General features: G+C 45.0%; 1 protein-coding gene across 1 annotated transcript in view; it reads left to right on the top strand.

Moving 5' to 3' along the window:
* Positions 1–16,547, top strand: part of Msx (homeobox protein Msx) — a 39,349-nt gene that overhangs the window by 7,434 nt on the left and 15,368 nt on the right. The window contains exon 2 of the mRNA XM_031990968.2: positions 14,680–14,876. Coding sequence (XP_031846828.1) covers positions 14,680–14,876 — 197 coding nt within the window. The remainder of the gene's footprint in view (positions 1–14,679; positions 14,877–16,547) is intronic.

Genomic DNA, 16,547 nt, shown 5'->3' with positions numbered 1-16,547 from the left:
ACTCATTGTTGCGTGAGCATTGAACTTTGCTCGGGCGTCCATTATATCCCTTTCGCGTCGATGAGCTGAGCTTTCGGCGATTGTATTCTCATTTGTATCCTCATTTGCATTCCGTTTAGGAACCGGTAATCGTAATACGGCAAACAAATTAGAGGAACGACGTCGCCTTGTTACTGTTACCAAGCTCTAGTATACTTACAATTTATGTTCCATGCACGAAATCATCCCTCATAGGCTTCTTAACGTGAAATACACGTCTGCGAAATTAAATACTGGCACTGGCAATATCCCAACACGCTTGGACGGACTCCGAATCCGTTCTCCATCGTTAGATTCGTCTAGTCATGAATTTTGTTGAACGAGCAAACGAAGAACTCGGATTCGCGTCACAAGTGTTCCTGCATTTCCTCGGAAAATAATGCCAACATACGTTTCTCATATTAACAGGAAAGTATTTCAATACTTCCAAGATAAGTTCTAACTATTCAACAAAAACCAACGTAAATCTAACACAATACAAATAATTCTAAACCAAAAAATCCGTTGTTGAATCTCCTACCTCAACGATAAACAAATAAACTCCAAATATAACCATAAACTTACATCATCAAACTTCGAAATGCTACATCAAACTTACAATTTCTTATTTTTCCTCTAACAGAGAGAATTGCAATATTTACAATATTTACTAACTATTCAACAAAAACCAACATAAATCTAACACAATACAAATATTTCTACTAATCAAAAAATTCGTTGTTCAATCTCCTTCCTCAGCAATGAACAAATAAACCCCAAATACCTCTATAAACTTACAATATCGTCAAACTTGAAAATTCTACATCAAACTTACAATCTCCTATTTTTCCACTAACAGAAAATTGCAATACTTACAAGCCTCGTGGCCTAAGCAAATAATTTAGAAACCACAAACAATTGAAACACTACGAGCCAGCATCGAATTCGCAGATGGCAAACGACCGTGGTCCGCGAGACGGATAATTCGAGAAAGGATCGGAATTAGAAAATTACGGGGAAAAAAGTCCATTAACCCCTCCCCGGTACTTATCAGCGAGCGAAGGGGATGCGATACGCGGCACGTCCAGCGGATAGATAATCCAGGGCCCGGCGCTGGGCGGCGGCTTTCGAAAATTATGAATACGGACGTCATTTATAACGCTCGAACGCCACCGTCGGCCGGCACGCATTTATCTGCCGGCGTCCGCGCGACCCGCAATGAATTAACGACGCCCGTCCCGCGTCCAATGATGTTCCACAAAATATTTCGAACGATTCATCATCCCTCCGCGGCCCGTAATTATCGTCCACGGGGTGTTCCGCCGCGGAACGAGCTACGCCCGCGGCCGGCGGAACGTTTTTCCGGAAGCGCCGCAGAAGGAAAACCCGCCGCCCCTCGACGCGTTAATTGCCGTGAAACGAGTTCGGTTCCTCTTCTTCGTCGATCGCTACCGGAAAACATTCCTCGGGCTCTTTATCGACACCCGTTCCTGCCTCGAGTTTTCACTCTTTCTTCCTCGTTTTTCCTTGCGGCACGCTCGTTACGTTTTTTATACTGTCCAGCGATGTAACGTAACAACGCTGTCGTATAATTTAGCGACATAATGACTAAATACTGGCAACTTTAACGCCTTTCGGTAAAGTGAGATGGAAATGAGAAGATTCGGTTCGAAGAGACATTAGAATCACAATACTGTCATAGTGTACAGAAGGTGTAGCGTTATTGCGAACGGCAATGGAAATGGGAAATTGGTTTTGAAAAGGAAACATTAGAATTATAATAGTATTGTATAACTTACTAGTGTCCAGCGATTCTCTTTCGCAGTCGGTCAGAATGGAAAACGGAAAGTTTCGGTTCGAACGAGCAGCATTGAAATTAATCGTGTTTAAGGACTGATCGATCGATTTTTTCTTTGTCCCGTGGATACGCTTTGTTCGACGGTAAACGGGAGTGATATTTTACGTAATTTCTTATGGTGGTAATGTGGAACGATAGAGAGGTTGTTAATACAGAGTGAATAATACCCAACGGGTTCGTTTCCATTGTGATCCTTCTTGCAGCCGCTCCGTTTAAATAAGGTGCGCGTCGGTTGCGCGGGTTTTTGCAATCGCGAAAATTAAATTAAACTTTCGAAAGTCTAAGTACGCTTGATTTACACAGGCGTTTTAACGAGAATGGTACGGGCGGAGTGGCTCCGGGATCGCGAAGGGATAAGCAATAACAGAAACCGTAACGGTCGGAGCGCCGATTTCATTAAATTTCCGAGTAGAAATTGATTGAGTTTCATCGGAACAGCAAAACGACAGGGAAAAAACAGAAGAAGAAGAAGAAGAAGAAGACGAAGATGGGAGTAGGAGGAGGGGACCGCGAAACGGCGTCGTCGCGAGGATTTTAATGGAAAATGATTAATGGCGCGAAATTCGAGTGCCGCCGGGCGCAACCTCCTTTCTTGTTTGCGCGACAGCCCGGATCGGGGATAAACTATTCGCCGGAGAGCCATATAATAATATTTAAACGTCGCATCCAGGTCTTCATTAAAATCAGAGTACGTACGCGGTGTAATTTACGTGAACGATCTCCTCGTAATTTAATCGTTCCTCGTCAGGCTTAAAGGAATTAAGTTCATTCCCTCGTTCGCATTATTTCATTCATTAATTCCCCTCGCGGATCGATTCGGATCAACATTCAGCTCCCGGGTTGCACGCTTTAATTTAGAGCCTCGGACGTCCCGGCGGAGTTTCATAAAAATTAAGGACACTTGAACGACACGGAACCCGGCTAAATAATATCGCGGAGATAATGCGCTCCACTCCTCTCCTCTCGCGTCCGACCGCGGTCACCCGAATTCCGTGGAATTCCGTTTCACCCAATTAAGCCGCGGATCAATTAGCGTCCGTCCGTCCGCCCGTTCGCCGAAAAATAATACTCGTACTCGGTACGGAGGCCACTTTGCGCGGCGCTCCTTAAGAATCGATATCGATTCGGCTCGATTTTTCGCGCCAATTATCCGACTGACGATAATAAGCCAGCGCTCGTACCGAGATAATTATTAATGCGTTAATTAGCGCGAGTTTCTGGGAATCGTCGCCCGGTTCCGAAAGGGGACCACGACGCTCGCTTTCTCGCCGGAAACGACGTCGGCGACGACGCCCGGGGAATATTCGACAAAGAGATCCCCGAACAATGCGATCCGGCAGGCTAATACGGGACCCGGGCTCGTTAGTCCCAGGCGCAGCCGGTGATCGCGCCGTCTATGCGCGCACGGTAATTAACAGAAATTAATTAGCGATCGGGAAGAACGTATCGATCGATCGGCGACGCGCGATTTCACGAGCCCGATGATCCGCGGATAATTCCGTGCACCCTTTCGCTGGCGGATCATCCCTCGCATAGATTCTGCGAGCTATTAATAGTTTATTAACCGATCATTAAACGTTGGAATTTTGGAACTCTCGAGCCGTTTATCAGCAGCTTCGTTCGCTTCGAATTTTACGGAGTTGAAACTTATCGCGTCGAAGAGGTTTCTTTGGGAAAGCTGTTGAAACCGATCGAAAGAATATTTCTATTAGGAGAAAATCTGTTACTCGATGTAAGATATCTCGACATCCGACTCCATTAGATTCCGATGACTGTTCCTTTAAAATTCGATTCACGATTGTAAATTTTGTTTCATCCTCCGAAGGTATTCGTAACGTCCCTAAAATTTTGAGTACTGTTTGTTGGATCCTCCTTAATCTTTATCGTCGCGAATGGAATGTCAATCTAGGGTTAATTGAAAGACAGCGCTGATAAGAGGAGTAACGGCGACGAAGTGAAAGTCCGAGGATTCGCTAGGCGAGCGACAGCTGTCACGGCGGCCTTAACAGTTCGTCTCCGGTACGTGTAAAGGATGTCATTAAATCCGCGGTCAGAAAGAAATCGGCCCGCTGATAAGACAAGCAACCGGAATAGCGGCCGCGTTTTTACGGGCGGCGGGGCCCGCGCGGAGATAGGAGACGGAGCAATTAGTCGGTGCCGATGTAAGATCGAGTGAAATCGAACGCCCATAAAATCGCCGCGGTCCCGATCGTTAATTAACAGTCGAGTCCGCGGCTGAGTTATAACTCGGAAAAGTATCATAAGAGATCGGTCCCGGCCGGGCGACCGACGAAATCCGCGGTGTTTTTCGTGCCGATAACGCGTGTCGTTCGCTCTCGCATAAAAATCATTCTTATTAATTGCCGATTTGTCGTTTACTTTGTATAGGCCGCCTTGCACCCGCGGACGCTCGTAAATTTGTCGTCGAAACGTCGTTGATATTTCGCCGTCGAAGCCGGCGTACACGAAATCCCGAGATTTACATCGACGATTACAAGACATCGCCCTCGTTCTCGTCGCGAAGTATTTTTACGCTGGCCGGCGGGAAAAAACTAGAGCCATTCCCCGAATATATTACGGTTTACCGGCGATAATTACTCATAAACAAGCTAATGAACATTCTACCGGATATTTTTTCTCCCTCGCTTTCGGACGGAACAATTTTAATGAAACCGCGCGACAAAACGATCGTCGCGACAATATCCGACGGTCCCCCCACCGATCGCCGCTAACGCTCGCGAGGGTAAAAACAGCCCTCGAAAGTGAGAGTAAGAAACGCGCTTTCGCCGGCGCGCGCAAATAAACGTTAATTACCGCGACTATCGCAAGAAAATTACCGTGCACGGTCAGTTGGCTATTGAAATCGGGGGGACCGCATCCGGCACGGAAACCGAACACGCTAAATTACCGGGAACACACGACCGAGTATCCCCTATCAATTTGTTTCGACCGATTGTTACTTTCCGCTGAATATTCGCACGGAGAAAAAAGGAGAACGAGCCGCGACGAAAGTCGTTCCGCGGATGCAATAAATTCGTCGGCGGTATAAAATGGCCGTCCCTCCGTCGCGCGGAACGAGTTCTGTCTTTCGTCGGCTCGCTCGCGCCGGACCGTTCGCTTCTATCGCGCTGACAATTCGCGTATCGCGGCCGGAGCCGCGTATCTCGCTAATAACCGGCCCCGGTACCCCGTGTTTCTTTTGTGCGCCAATTAATTCCTGCTAATTAAATGCTCGCATGATTTATGATCGATACGCGTGCACGCGCGTGCACACCTCTATGCGTGTGTCCGTGCGTCTCCTAGCCGGGCCCGTTGCGTTGATTGACTCGGCCGATCGGCGGGCCGAGCGAGCGGTATCTCGCGCGTCGCGAGCGCGCGCCGATGCGCCCGGTGAACGGCTTCATTAAACATTTTTAGCGTTGATTAACTTGTAGCCCTCCCCTCGTCGTAAAGTAATTCCCTGCTTCCGCGCTTTCTACAATTAATTACCGGCCGATTACGATTTATCGTCGACGCGACGCCGATAACGGCCGCGCGCGCGTTTCAACGGTGTTCCAACGGCGTTTCCGCTCGCCGCGGTTTTCGACGTGCGCGGAGCACGTTCGTATTTCACGCGACTTCGTACGCGAACTCGAGGAGAAAACCGATCTTATTCGGCCGCTTATCTATATCGCCCGTCCAGAGATTTCGAGCGTTACCGGTTTCTCTTGAATTTACTGGCGCGCGCCGCGGAGGATTCTTTCGCGTAGTACGGAGGCATAAGCGTAGCTATTAGATGGCTCGACTGCACGGCATTTAATAAAACGGTAATCAGCGGCATCGCGGAGTGATCCGCTCGAGGGAAATTGGACTCGCGCGTTTGACGGGAATGCGTGTAATTAGAGGATCCCTTATCTGATCCGTGTGCTCGTTAGCGGCGGATAGTTTTGCTTAACGTTCGTAAACATTGTGACTGCGCCGGTACGTTTTGCTAACGATTATTCGATGTTAGTCGTTGATTGTTAGACGTTTACGTGATAGGATCGATGCTCGCCGTAAGCGGGAACGCTGAGTCGTGTACCGGGCTTGTCCGTTGGACGTTCTAATGTTTGCAACGAGATAATTTCGTCAAGTATACCGCGATTACCGGTGCGCGTTACATGGTCCACTTCTCGATCGTACTGCTAATTATAGAATTGCGTGCGGAATTCCGTTTTTATACGCGAAACCGTCCGAAGTCCGACTGTTCTCTGCAATTAAAATTTGTCTTGGAAATTTTAACTGCGAAACGTAGTTCCCTCGGGAATCATTTCAACGACTCCCACAGAATATATCTGCTACAAAATCAAGAAGCTTCCTCCTAACTCTAATTACAAAACAAACCTAAAACATTAACCTATTCCACTCGAAACTCCAAAACCAGCTAACAAGACACCACACATACATTACCCAACAAACCCCTGTTCTCCCATTTCATACATCCCGCAAACCCTCCCGAATTCCCCGTATCAAATCGAACACAACTCTACTTTCTCATCCTCGCTACAAAGAATCAGCTCCAATTTCCCTCGTTCCGATCGCCACTCCGGTTGTCCCAAATTAACCATCGCCAGCCTCCGAAGAAAAACAAAGAAGAAAGCCCACCTACGAACCACACCTCGCATACCCAGTGTTCTTCATCCTCGAACTTCCGCATGGCGGCGCGGTTGCCCGCCCCGCGGCGCACAATGGTTCCGCCTAGGGAACGTATGCGAAAGGGAGCAAAACTTCCGGCGGCCCGGTGACAAAGGCGGCGCAATGGAGAGACGCGCAGGTGCTTTGTCCACGCGTGCTGGTACGCGCCGCCGCCGCCGCCGCCGCCGCCGCTAGCCGGCCCGCGCAAGAGATATATTTCCCCCGGGCGATCCCGGGGCGAGCGTTTAATTAGCAGAAATTAATTAGCGTCTAAGAGGAACATATTGATCGGTTATGTGAGCGGACTGGCGAACCGACCGACCGGCCGGCTGGCCAGTCGCTCGATACCGAGGCGAAACGTGGAACACGCCGGCCAGAATGGAGGACGTAATGCACCGGGATGTCGCGACAGATCCGCTCGACAATGCCGCACGCCCGGCCCCGTTCCCCGTTTTTTGCCGCGAGGCCCGATCGTTAATTAGCGCACGGAATTCGACGCTGGCCCTCGCGGTTGCCGCGAAATCGTCATCGTTTCGACTCGACTCCCTCGGCCGCAGTGAGCGTTTTTGCGGCGGCCGTTCCTTCCCGTACTCTACCGATTCCATCTCGATTTACCGATCGAAAATCGGCTGACCGTTCGGCGCGCGCGTTTTTCGTGCGACCGGCGACATCGCGCCGGACATTGTCTCGCGGATTTTCACCGGGGTTCTTCTGTTTCGATGGGAATTCCGATTAACGGGATCGCCCGCCGAAAACGGCGACGCGACCGGGCACGTTGCAGTGATTGATTTGAGAAATAAAAAGGAATCGGGGATTTGTGGATGTCGGATGCTCGCGGGACTTTTTACTTTGGACGGAAGATCGTGGATCAGGTGTTCTGGATCGTACGAGGCTGTTTTGGTTGATTGTTCGATGGTTTCAACGGGGATGAAGGTCGCGTTTAATTTTGTTTATGGATCGTTGCTCGTTCTCGTTATTATAAGATAATTGTTGTATGGAATCAGGATCGAGGCGCGGTTAAGAGGTTAGTGAAATCGTGAAAGTAATTTTCTGCGAAGATTTATTAACCCGGTTCGTTTATCGGTATACGTAAGAGTCAAGAGAGCGTTGAATGTCAATGCATTCTCGTCTCGCTTTTATCGCGGAATGCAAATTAGAGGCTTCGATTAATTAGTAATCTCTGTCCCGATCGACTTATGAAACTCCCAATAAAAACAGCTCCGCCTTTATTGCCGTTTAATACACCAGATTCCCGATCACTTTGCGAAACATGATCGATTACCGATCCGAGTAATCGCCGCTAATCAGCCGACGCTCCCAGCGCCATTTTTCACGTGGAACCGGCCGCCGAACGGCCGTAAACCACTCGAAAAGGTGCGCTAATCTCCCCGCTTTAGCGGCCGCCGATAGCCCCAATATCGTTACGTTAATCCGAATTCCGAAATTTACAGCTCGCCCGAGGATGCCTCGTTCCGCGGCGAACGCGCCGGTGAACGGAAAACCGACGACAGGCGTAAATAAATCCGAGAAATCATTATCGCCCCGTCTAACGCCACAAATTAAATTAACGAACCGTGCTCGCGTATGGAGAATAGAGACACGATCTTCCAGCCGCGTGTGCGTGTCGAAGAGAAACGGCTTAACGTGCGCGCGGTTTCAAGAAGGAGCGCGTTTAATGGCGAAGAAGTGGCCGTGGCGGCGGGAGGGGAGCGGAGAGGAGAAAAAGGGGGAAAAGGGACGTCTCGCTGGGAAGGAAACGAAACTCGGCTAATTGCTCGGGTACGAGTCAATCATCGACCATCGACACGACGATAATCATCGTCGTGGACGGAACGGTCGCGTAAACGGGGACAGTTTATTTTTTACGATTCAATTTCACCGGTGCTGGCCGATCGATCGATCGACCCCCTCCCCCTACCCCCCCTCCGTTTCCCCCGTTCGCCGATACGCCGGACTAACTGTATAAATTGGGGATCAAACGGCGCTGATTGTGGCGGGACGGGAGCGCGCGCACGTTCGACGAGCGGGTAATTTATGCGGACGCCGGGGAGGAGCGCGATCGTTAACGCGGAACGAGGCTGAGTTTTCGCGCGGTACCGCGTCCCTCGGAGCGGAGGCCGCTTCGCCCGGGACGGGCTCGATCGCGGATCCTCCCGGGAACACCGTCACGGCCGGGCTAATTCGAATTCGAACCGAAAGAAGCGTTTAATCGGTTTCGATCTCCGCCGGTCCACCGTTTCTCTTCAATTAAGTGCGCGCATTAACTTTACGCCCGGCCGTTAATCCCCGGCGCTTACCGCTGGAATTCTAATTTGATTGTTGATCGAACCAATAACCAAACATTTTTCCGCGATCCGATCGAGCGGATCGCTCGCCGCGAGGGGACGCGCGAGCGAGAGTCTAGATCGGCGCGACGATGAAAAACACTGTCCGCCCGCGGAATGATCGTCGGCGATCGATTTTAATCCTCGATCGCGTGGATCGGAGTTGACGGGTAATTCTGGATTTCATAAAAGGATCGATTTGATTAATGCTCGTTGATCATGGGAAGTGGAATCTTTGGATCGAGGATTTAATGATGCGAAGATTTATTCTTTGTAGATAATGTGACATCGATGTTTATGCGGAATTAACATTGCGAACGGATAATTGAATTATTCAGCTAAACGAAGTTCAATATATAATTTTCTTTTAATCTAGTATGTAATACTAGAACTACCAGGTGGGTCAAAATGACCAATTCCTAATTTTTTCTGTTATAATTATTCAATGGCACAGACACTTTAAAAAATGATTAAAGAATATGATTTAGAAATAGCTAAACTGAAGTATAAACCAATTGAAGTCTTAATAAATTCACGTTTTTAGCGTTTATAAAGAAATTTTAAAAAGGTTCAAATGTTCGGTAGTTCTAGTATTAAGAGTTCAATGAATTCCCCCTAAACTGAAAATTTTGGATACTTCGAATCCTAATCCACGAAGAATTAACGATCGAAAATTCCAATGTCGATTTCCCGAATTCAATTTACAAAAATCCACCTTTCGCGTTTGCAAACAAAGAACTTTTTTCCCTTGACACAGGCGCATTAACCCTTTGCACTGTGAAGGCAACTCTCAATCACCATTTGGTTTCATACAGTAAAACTATAAAATCTGATATTTAATGTTGAACTTTGTATAATGCCTTGATAAGTGAAATATTGGAATAAAATAGCTTTCAAGGAATATTGTCTTCGCCTCGTCAAAAACTACACATTTCTAGTGAGAAACTTCCGAGTACAAGAGGTTAATTACAACAGTCTGAAGAAGTCACCAATGCGTTTTGATTTGTATTTTTATTCGCGTATTCATCGTTGGTTCACAGCATTGCCAACTGGATGAGATATTTGAAATCGAGTATTAACACTACAGAAGTTTCTCACTGGAAATACTCGACATCTTCTAACGAGATATCTCTCAAAGAATGTTGCGCATTTCTAGTGAGAAACTTCCGAGTGCAAAGGGTTAATTACAATAGTCTGAATAACTTACCAATGCGTTTTGATTTGTATACATTTGTATATTTATTCGCGTATTCATCGTTGGTTCACAGCATTGCCAACTGGATGAGAAATTTAAAATCAAGTATTAACACTACAGAAGTTTCTCACTGGAAATACTCGACATCTAACGAGATATCTCTCAAAGAATGTTACACATTTCTAGTGAGAAACTTCCGAGTGCAAAGGGTTGTTTCTCTTACGCTTTAACCCTTTGCGGTCCGTTCATTTTATTAGAGTGCTAGGCAGGTTAATTTACAGAACGAAATAAGTCAATTTGAATAAACGAGAAAAATATTCGATTGCAATGAATTCCTTTATTTGCTTGTGAAAACAAATTAAAATTCGAAATTGTTGACATATGGTATCTTTTAGAGCGATTCCCTACGTGAATTGCAATTGCAAGAACAGTTAGTATGTCAATAGAATTATATCTAGTGGTACTGGACAGTGGACCGCAAAGGGTTAACCCTTGGCAGTCCATATTGTTTTGTAATTTATCAGCAACTGCAACGAATTTTTATAGTATTCCCAGCGAAAATTAGAAATGCTATAATATTTCTCCGATCTTTTATTTCCCTTCTTAGTACAAACTTCGGATGGAAAATCGAATAATTTTAGGGTAGTTTCTTTAATATTCATTAAAATATTTAATATTCTAACTGGTGCAATATTGGAGCATAGAGTTCAAAGCGTTAATCTATTAACCAGTTAAATGTGGAATTTAGTTTGAAGAATCTGATTGCGCACGTAATAAAATCAAATGAAGTGTATACTCGTGAAATGCATGCCAAACGCACTTGAAACATATCCTAAAGAAAAACTACAGCGAAACGAAGAATTACGTGTTTGTCTAAAAGATAAATAATCCATAATTGACAAGGTTAACACCATAATATTCTAACTAGTGCAATATTGGAGCTTACAGAGTTCAAAGGGTTAAACGGCAGATTCTGTTCCCCCTCGAAGACGAGTAATCGTAACGACTCGTCGAGCGCGAGAGTCGGATTCGGCGTGGCCGGCTCGTAAATTCCATCGAGGAAATTAATATCGGGCCGGGCGTGGCGGTAGTAAAAGTCTGTCGAAAATCGAGAGGGATGAAAGCGCGGTTTTGCGATCGATCCCGTCAGCGTCGCGTTAATTAACGGCCGCTGCCGGACGTTATCGCTGCGCCGCAGATAATTATTATGCAATGCGCGCACGGAAATAACGAGCCGATAATTTTGCGCCGTTCGAACAAATCTGCGCGAACATGATTAATATTACGAAGCCGGTGCCGCTATCGGATATTCGGGGAGACCGGTTTATTTCTATCTGCCGTTTGTGATATAATTAAACGATAACGATACGCCCGTATCCATCTCTTTTTTCCCCCCGGTTCTTTTATTCCCCCCACCGCGCCCCTCCAACGGTTTCACCGCGTCTCGCTCTCTCCTCCTTCGAACGGGGAACGACGAGGCTCGTAACTTCGCGGCGCCTTCCGAAAGAAGTATCTCTTCGTAACGAGGATTGCGATGCTTTCGATCGTTTATAAATAGACGTTAAATAAGCGATTCGTAAACATCTGTGGATACTTTGACCGAGTCGCGGAAAGGGAAACGTTTAATTGGACATTCTTTCTGCTGCTCTTTCACTTTATCTCGCGTTTCCCTCTTGTTACACGGGGTGATTCGGAAATATAACGCTTCAGGTGAATCTTCGGTATGTGAAGAATTAATGCTTTGCGGACGAATGTCGACGTTTTGCCGAGGGCAAACTTTATTGAGTTGAGAATTTAGGATTGAGAATTGAGAATCGAGAATACTGAGTATCGAATGATTTAATAACTCAACAAGGGATCACATAGTTTCATTTTTCTGTATTGTTTAAGCGTGCGAGATATAATTTGGCCTAATCTGCTGAAGATTTTGTGTACCTTGAAGAATCTTCGTCCGTAAACAATTAAAGAACTCTTGTGAACCTGTGTATACTAGTCTTCAAGCTGTAAATAATCGAAGACATTCAATATTTAACCCTTTGCATTCGAGAATATTTTTCTCAATGAATATTCATTATTTATGAAATGTCAATATTTTTTGCAATTAACGCAAAGAAATACCATAAATTAAGTGACAGAACTGTTTTATTTCGATGTTCTATGTGTTCGTATATTATATAAAATTTAATATTGAATTTTCAATTTTACAATTCTTTGGGGCCAGAAAGGCGCCTCTCAATCACCACTTGATTTGATATAGCAAAATTATAAAGTCTTGCGTATAATATTAAGCTTTGTATAATGCATCAATACGTGCAATATTGAAATAAAATAACTATCCTTCTTAATTCATGTATGTTTTCTCATTAATTAGTTTCAAAGAGCATCTTCTGTATCCCATCGAAAAACTTTAGAGTGCAAAGGGTTAACTTCTCTACATCTCGCATCTTCAAACTCGTGCCAATAGAAATTCGCCAAAATTTGAATCTCCTCGAGGAACGCCTATTTACAACAAAATACAGAATCCAATGCTAATTGAGAATCCTTCAAACATTTCCTTGGAAACGTTAATTCCTATAACTAAGACGTGCAATTCATAAGTTAACCCTTTGCACTCGAGAGGCGCCTCTAAGTCACCAAATGATTAGACACAGCAAAACTGTAAACTTTGATATTAACACCAGGTTTACAGGCATTTATTGTCCACTTTATTCTATTATTCCTAAAAGAATTGATGCTCGTTTGCTTAGATTGTGGAAACTGGAGATTTGATAGTAATTGGGGTACATATCAGTGTGATCGCATCGATCAAAATCGGCGTGAACATTCACAAAATAATATTCCTAAAACCCAATATGCGTCAATTTGACGCGTTCCGTAAACCTAGTGTTAACATCAAACTGTGTACACTGCATCAATCTACGAAATATTTCCAAGGAATTAAGATTCCTTAATTCAATCTAAGAAACTATCATCCGTATCTCATTAGAAAATACTGAATATCTCCGGTGAAAAACTTCTAGAGTGCAAAGGGTTAAATTCTCAATTTATTTCCATGCACAGATTCACCAGGTGAACGCGTTTACAAACTACCCTGTAGACACAGGTGACCGCATAGATGTTTTCCCTCGGTCGCAGCTGCAACGACATTGAGCGATTTATCAGGCGGCCATAGTTGGCCAACGATCATGCGAGTTATGGGTAACGCGGTGCAAATATTCGCCGGCCGATATCTTAATCCGCGCGCGAGCAACGCAATCGGCGGCGTTAATTATTCCAGTTATACAGCGATCGATCGTGTACCGGATACTTTTGCGATCGGGTATTTACATTGTTGCCGGTACGCGCGCGCGCGCGCGCCGGCGCAACGTCGAATCCACGACCGCCGTGTTCGCGGTAATGAAGCGGGCCCGGGGATATTTTATTATGGTGTCGAGACGCGATTAACCGAACGGTCTGTTCCCGTTCGTTTCTATGCCACTTCTGGGCATTCCTCGGGTGCGTGTCGTTAATCTTCCGTCGTTTATTATTGCCGGCCCGCCGATTTCAGCGTCAGATGCAATCTAATGCGAACTTTAATGAAAACTCGATATATATTATACATATATCTATATATCTATGTATCTGTATATCTATATATCTATGTATATATGTACATACATATAGATATCCTCCATCTCCTGAATGATTGGATGAAATCCTTGAATGAAAAAGTACGGCCGCGCAGTCCATTAATTCCAATTACTGCGGAAGGCACGAAAAAATTTAATTTGTCGAGATCCATGATCTAATTATTGGCCGTGCCGTGGATGGATATCGTAAGTCCTCATTAGCGGTTAAAAAGGTTTATTCTAATTTAATAGGTCCGTCTATTTCGTCGGGGATATTGATGAGTGAGGATAGATTATTCGAGCCGGAATTAACACAGGAATTATTACCCGCTTATATTGATAATATTTTTTCTTCGCGAAGATACGAGAAGATGATGATGATGGCGATGATATTATTGACGTCACGTCGCAGTGAATATTTAAGCATAATTATTAGGAATTACGTTTCGTATGGGTGGGTCATGCTGATTTTTGGAAATTTTTCTATGGGAACTCCGACAGTGCTACTATCGAGATTTCTGTTGATTTATCGTTCAGTTTGCCTGTCGCTGAATCAATTTCTGTAGTAGTTTCGCAGAGACTGATCTGTTAGGTTTTTAATTATTAATTATTATTAAAGAAGGAATCATTTTTAAAAGTTACTTTAAAAGTTAATCATTTTTCAAAGAAGAATCTGTACCTTCGCAGCAATCGTAAAAAACAGTTAGGAATTGATCATTTGACCTCTCTGGTAGTTCCAGTATTAACTATCTTTCAAAGAAGAATCCGTGCTCCTGCAGCAATCGTAAGAAGCAGTTAGGAATTGGTCATTTCAACTCACCTGTTAGTTCTAGTATTAATCATTTGTCGAAGAAGAATCAGTACCTTTGCAGCAATCGTAAAAGAAGCAGTTAGGAATTGGTCATCTCGACCCATCTGTTAGTTCTAGTGTCAACGATAGCTCCTAATTCCCGAGGATCGTCTGTTTTCTAGATTCCCTTAAATCATGCTTGACTGACAGGGCGTTTTTCCTACTGATTTCAGGCGACTTGAGGCTGCCGGGGCCAGGTCCGGGTCCAGTCAGGTGCACCCTCAGGAAGCACAAGCCGAACCGAAAGCCGAGGACGCCGTTCACCACGCAACAGCTGCTCTCCCTCGAGAAAAAGTTCCGCGAAAAGCAGTACCTGACGATCGCCGAAAGAGCGGAGTTCTCGTCCTCCCTTCACCTCACGGAAACGCAGGTGAGACTCGACGGAAACGGGCATTTATCCACGGCCAATTATCGATGCCGGTTCAATTATCATTAGCGGCTCTGAGACACCGATACCTATTCCTCCCGAGCGGACCGTCCGCCATTTCCGCGCGATAACGTCCTCTAATCGTTCCACTATTAACGAGTTAATGAGTTATCCTGTTAACCCCGCTGCGTCCGAACGGCACTCGATCCGATGTTTTTCCGATGATCAATTACCGCCGTTACGCGACTAATTAGATTCATTGTGGTCGAACGATAGGTTAATTCGCCGAGACGATGGTAACATGTAAATTTGTAACGTATCGGAACTCCCGATCGACGCAAGAAATTTCATCTACTCACATTCGACCGGAGAATTATCAATATTAATTTTCGCTGTTTTTACGTTTAACGCGACTGCAGGTGCAATTAGAGTCGCCGCGTTGGTAAGATAAATTGATTGTTCGAGGTTGAACGCAACAGGAAGATACGGTGGCAGGATGACGAGAATATTACACCGATCGTGTAGGTGGGACTTTCGTAAGCGAACTCGTAAAATCCGTCGAGGAACATTTGAGATACGAAACGGAGGAGGGGCCGGTAATCATTAGCGCATTGAGGAGTTTACGTACACGCGGCTGTCATGAATATGCAACGCACAATGCGACACAGCATTTTCCTTGATCCCGATTCCGAAAAAACGTTTTATTCAACGTATATTTAACGATATTCGACGTAACCGACACTGCCGCGAACCAGTCGTTCGAACGGCAGAATTTTATAAATATACAGAATCGATTAATTGACAACAATTTCTTCTTGCGGCGACGGGAGAAAAAGACGCTTCCGAAGTTACGCGAAAACAATCTAATCGATAAAAGGTAATGCGAAGGAGAAACTCGAGCAAAAGGTCTGCCGATCGAGCCGGCGAGTTCATAAAAAGTTTATAAGCAGTTCATAAAAAGAGATATCGCACATTCTCGAAAAAAAGAATGCCAGGCGTTCGCGTTACGACCTCGAATCGTGGATCTGCGATCCAGACCACCGAAGATAAACGCTCGGCTCCTTAAGTAAACACACACACCGGGTTTGTTTATCCCCCGATGATCGAAACTGGCTCTCAATTACACAGATGTGCAATTAATACAATTTCCGAGGACTTTCTTCGAAGGCGTCCGGTATACAGGATGTTCCCAAAATACAACCGCGAGAGAATTAATCCACTTGGACAAATAACTGGAACAAATATAATTATGTAATTAAGAAATATAAAAGATATATCGGAATACAAAATCTCATAAAATACCAATTCCAAAATTTCACCCTATGTGCATCGATATTCACAAAAATACTGCCGCGAAAGAATTAATCTACTTGGAAAAATAACTGGAACAAATATAATTACATAATTAAGAAATACAAAAGATATATCGCAATGCAAAATCTCATAAAATACCAATTCCAAAATTTCACACTACGTGCATCGATATTCACAAAAAGTGGAAACAGCAAGTCACAGTCAGACGCATCGTCTCTCTGTAGCAATGTCAAACCGAAGTTAATTGCCTAGAAAACACTTGCAACAAGAAAACTGCCGTCGGACAAGGGTATTTATTAATCAAATAATAATATAACAACCGTAACAACAAATAATTAGCAATCAAACTATTTATTTCGG

This window comes from Nomia melanderi, chromosome 2 (genome assembly GCF_051020985.1).
Source record: "Nomia melanderi isolate GNS246 chromosome 2, iyNomMela1, whole genome shotgun sequence".
NCBI classification, from domain to species: domain Eukaryota; kingdom Metazoa; phylum Arthropoda; class Insecta; order Hymenoptera; family Halictidae; genus Nomia; species Nomia melanderi.
This window is presented reverse-complemented; position numbering and strand designations above follow the sequence as displayed.